The 3853-nt window shown below is 37.2% G+C and overlaps 1 protein-coding gene across 1 annotated transcript; it reads left to right on the top strand.

Moving 5' to 3' along the window:
• Window positions 1–534: 534 nt before the first annotated feature.
• LOC106779922 (probable nucleoredoxin 1) lies at window positions 535–3466 on the top strand. The gene is made up of 4 exons (XM_014668141.1): window positions 535–768; window positions 1461–1940; window positions 2071–2550; window positions 2645–3466. Exons 1-4 carry the CDS (start codon window positions 679–681, stop codon window positions 3311–3313), a joined length of 1719 nt encoding a protein of 572 aa, XP_014523627.1. The 5' UTR covers window positions 535–678; the 3' UTR covers window positions 3314–3466.
• Window positions 3467–3853: the final 387 nt, after the last annotated feature.

Here is a 3853-nt window from a genome sequence, read left to right as displayed (position 1 = left end):
ATAGCTTTATATAATAGAATCATTGTAAAAAATCAATAATTTAATCTTACATTAAAATTTATAAATAATAACTGTGCAATTTAATTACACCGTCTATATATATATATATATTTATTGACTATTTACTTTATATAATATTCGGACAAAATTCGAAATCCGAATTTTAAATAAAGAGAATTTTAAACAAAACCACTTTCTCCATAGTAGTGGATGGAAACTACTTGTATTTTCCTATGTGGACCAACACGAGTTAAAAACTACGTGAACCCACACGAGTTAAAAATTCGATTTTTAAGCGGATAAGAAATTATAATTTAGTTTTATTTTAAAATGAATAATAATATTATGATACATTTTTTTATTAATTTGATAGATAATATAAGAATAAAATAGTTTATAAAAAGTATAAAATTTTATAATTTTTTAATAAAAAAGAAAATAAAAAAAAATAGTGTGAAATGAATTTAAAAAATTTAGATGTGAAATAATCATTAATATCATATAACAAACTTAATTTCTTGTTCTCAAAGAAAAGATTAAGAAAGCTGGCAATTTTTCCATCTCTGTGTGAAGTTCTTCTGTGCGCTCTATAAATTTAGGCATTAACGCTGATTTTGTTGTCTCTGTTCTCATTCTGCAACTGTGCTTGTCCTAAGTTACAACCCACCACTGACTAAGATGGCAGCATCTGCGGATGTCACCCACGATGTTGTCTCCCTTCTCTCTTCACCCGAAAGGGACTATCTTCTGAGGAACAACGGCGATCAGGTATCACCTTCCAAACTTTTATAATAAGTTTTCCCTTTTCTGTTTGTTTTGGAAAGCATCCAACAGGCATAAGGGGTCCCTCACTACTTTGTTTTTAACTTTAATTGTTTCTGCTTTTATCGTGGTTTGTTTTGGTTGAGGAACCCATTTTGTCTGAAGTTTCAGTTATGTTTTTTCGATCATACGTGATGGAAGGTTAAGGGATTATTCATGGATTTCACGAGATTTTGGTCAGTGGCATGGGTAACGGTTTTCTTTACACCTATTATGTTGACTTGACTGTGCATATGTTGTTTCTGTTGATGTGAAATGTAATTAAGAGTTGGGGTCAGATAGGCTGCTGTATCAAACGAAAATGTGATTTGTGTTAAATTTAATTCTATGTCTTTTGGGAGGGTGTGGAGCTGAAGGATGGGTTAATACGATTTTAAAAAATGAGGACTGATTTGTTTGGAACGGTAATTGCTCATTCTATTCTGATGAAAGGAATGGTAATTCCATTTTGTTTGAATTTGCTGTCATTTTAATGAACCAAGTGTGACTGGGTTTACCTGTGGTTGAATGCAATGTTTTATTGGACATTGCAGCTCATATAATTTTGAAGGGATAGCTTTATTGAATGAAGAAAAATCATATTTTTCTCGTAAAGACTGAAAATTTTGGTTTCATATGCTCTATTTTGGAATTGACAGGTGAAAATTGAGAACTTGAAGGGAAAGAAAGTTGGTATATATTTTTCGGCATCCTGGTGTGGTCCCTGTCGAAAATTCACGCCAACTTTGGTGGAGGCATACGATGAGGTTGTGTCAAAAGGTGACTTTGAGGTCGTTTTTGCTTCGGCTGATGAAGATGACGAGGCTTTTAAAGGTTACTTTTCCAAGATGCCATGGCTTGCAATTCCATTTTCTGATTCGGAGACACGCAGCCGCCTTGATGAATTGTTTCAAGTGAGGGGTATTCCCAATCTCGTATTACTTGATGAAACTGGCAAAGTAGTGACTGAAGATGGAGTTGATATTGTACGTGAATATGGTGTTGAAGCATACCCCTTTACATCAGCAAGGATCCAAGAGTTGAGAGATCGGGAAGAGGAAGCTAGGAGGAACCAGTCCGTGAGATCACTCTTGATCTCTCCATCGCGTGACTTTGTTATATCATCCAATGGAAACAATGTAAGCTAGCAACTTCACTCTGTTTGTATGAGATTGCAGTTGCCCTTAGTTAATGCTCGGTAGTTTGTTTACCTCAAAACACATTGTTCATCTCCGAATTTGACTTTTCCTTTCATGTGCACGCACATAGGTACCTGTCTCTGAGCTTGAGGGCAAGACAGTTGGGCTGTATTTCTCTCATAATTCATTCGGACCAAGCAGTGACTTTACTCCAAAGCTTGTGAGAGTTTATGAGGAGCTGAAAGCCAGGGGGGAGAACTTTGAGGTTGTGTTGATACCCTTAGATGAAGATGAAGAATCATTTAAGGAAGTATTGGGAAGTGTACCTTGGTTATCCTTGCCTTTCAAGGACAAATTCTGCGGGAAGCTGGCTCAGTACTTTGAGCTTTCAACCCTCCCCACTTTGGTTATCCTCGGGCCTGATGGGAAAACTCTTAATTCTAATGTTGCTGAAGCTATTGAGGATCATGGGGTTGTTGCATACCCATTCACTCCTGAAAAGTTTGCTGAGCTTGATGAAATTTTGAAGGCCAGGGAGGCAGCTCAAACCCTTGAGTCAATTTTGGTGTCTGAGGATCTTGATTTTGTCATTGGCAAAGATGGGGTGCAGGTAAATCTTTTTATATGACAAAAATTATTTTTAGTTCATTCCCTCATTCCCTTCATTTGTAGCACACTATCATTTATCTTCCTTCCCATTTCAGGTTCCTGTGTCCGAATTAAACGGGAAGGTCGTCCTGCTATACTTCTCAGCACACTGGTGTCCTCCATGCCGCGCATTCCTTCCAAAACTTGTTGATGCATATCATGAGATTAAGGCAAAGGGCAATGCATTAGAAATTGTTTTCATCTCAAGTGACAAAGATCAAGCCTCCTTTGATGAATTCTTTGGAGGAATGCCATGGTTAGCACTTCCCTTTGGGGACTCTAGGAAGAGATCCTTGAGTCGCAAGTTCAGGGTATCTGGCATCCCCATGCTTGTGGCCATTGGATCAAGCGGCCGAACTTTGACAACTAAGGCTCGAGATCTGGTTTTGCAATATGGGGCTCGTGCATACCCTTTCACTGATGAGAAAATAAAGGAATTAGAGGCAGAAGAAGATGAGATTGCAAAGGGGTGGCCAGAGAAGTTGACACATGAAACCCATGAGCATGAGCTTGCGTTGACACGCCGCAAGGTGTATTACTGTGATGGATGCAATGAACAGGGCCACGCATGGTCGTATTACTGTGAAAAATGTGACTTTGATCTGCACCCAAAATGTGTGTTGAAGGAGGACAAAGTAAGCAAAGATGATGATACTGACGTTAAGGAAGAAGACAAATCGAAAGATGGATGGGTATGTGATGGAGAAGTCTGCAAAAAAGTCTGAAATCTGCTTGTTAAGGTCTTTCTGATATAATATATATCTGCTTTTTATAGCAGTGGCGTGTCTTGTGAGTTATGCAGAATAATCGGAATGCTTGAATGTTGTATTGTGTTAATTATGGTCTTTAATATATGGTATTATAGTTTTTTACTCTAATTCTTCTTTTGAATAATTTGACTGTTCTAAAGTTGGCACTTACTTCCACATGATTAAAATCTTCAATATTCCAAAGATATATCATATACGCGATACACGACGTTACCACAAAATTTACGATGGAGACAGTAGCCTAAATTGTGATTTTATTCATGTGTGTGAACTCTGCCTGATTTGGAGAAAAAATCAATCTCTTTTCGATGCAAGAGATGGTTTTGGCTCTGAATGTGACAAAAGCTGAGAGGAGCTTTTGATACTTTGATGGTCATCTTCATGCATATCATTTGTTGGTCATTATTGGACAGTTATTAGTATGTCACAGAATAAAAAATCATACCCCTTTGTTTTAATCAAGTTTGATGCATATGAGGAAACGTTGCTAACGGT

This window comes from Vigna radiata, unplaced genomic scaffold, assembly GCF_000741045.1.
Source record: "Vigna radiata var. radiata cultivar VC1973A unplaced genomic scaffold, Vradiata_ver6 scaffold_73, whole genome shotgun sequence".
NCBI lineage: Eukaryota > Viridiplantae > Streptophyta > Magnoliopsida > Fabales > Fabaceae > Vigna > Vigna radiata.
Note: the sequence above shows the minus strand (reverse complement) of the source record. Positions and strands in the feature narration are given on the sequence as shown.

What these genes read in the sequence shown, in the direction of transcription:
- LOC106779922 (XM_014668141.1), top strand. Translation starts at nt 679, where the DNA reads ATGGCAGCATCTGCGGATGTCACCCACGATGTTGTCTCCCTTCTCTCT. An exon ending in TATCATCCAATGGAAACAAT is followed by an intron (nt 1,941 to 2,070) that starts GTAAGCTAGCAA and finishes GCACGCACATAG; the next exon opens with GTACCTGTCTCTGAGCTTGA. An exon ending in TTGGCAAAGATGGGGTGCAG is followed by an intron (nt 2,551 to 2,644) that starts GTAAATCTTTTT and finishes TTCCCATTTCAG; the next exon opens with GTTCCTGTGTCCGAATTAAA.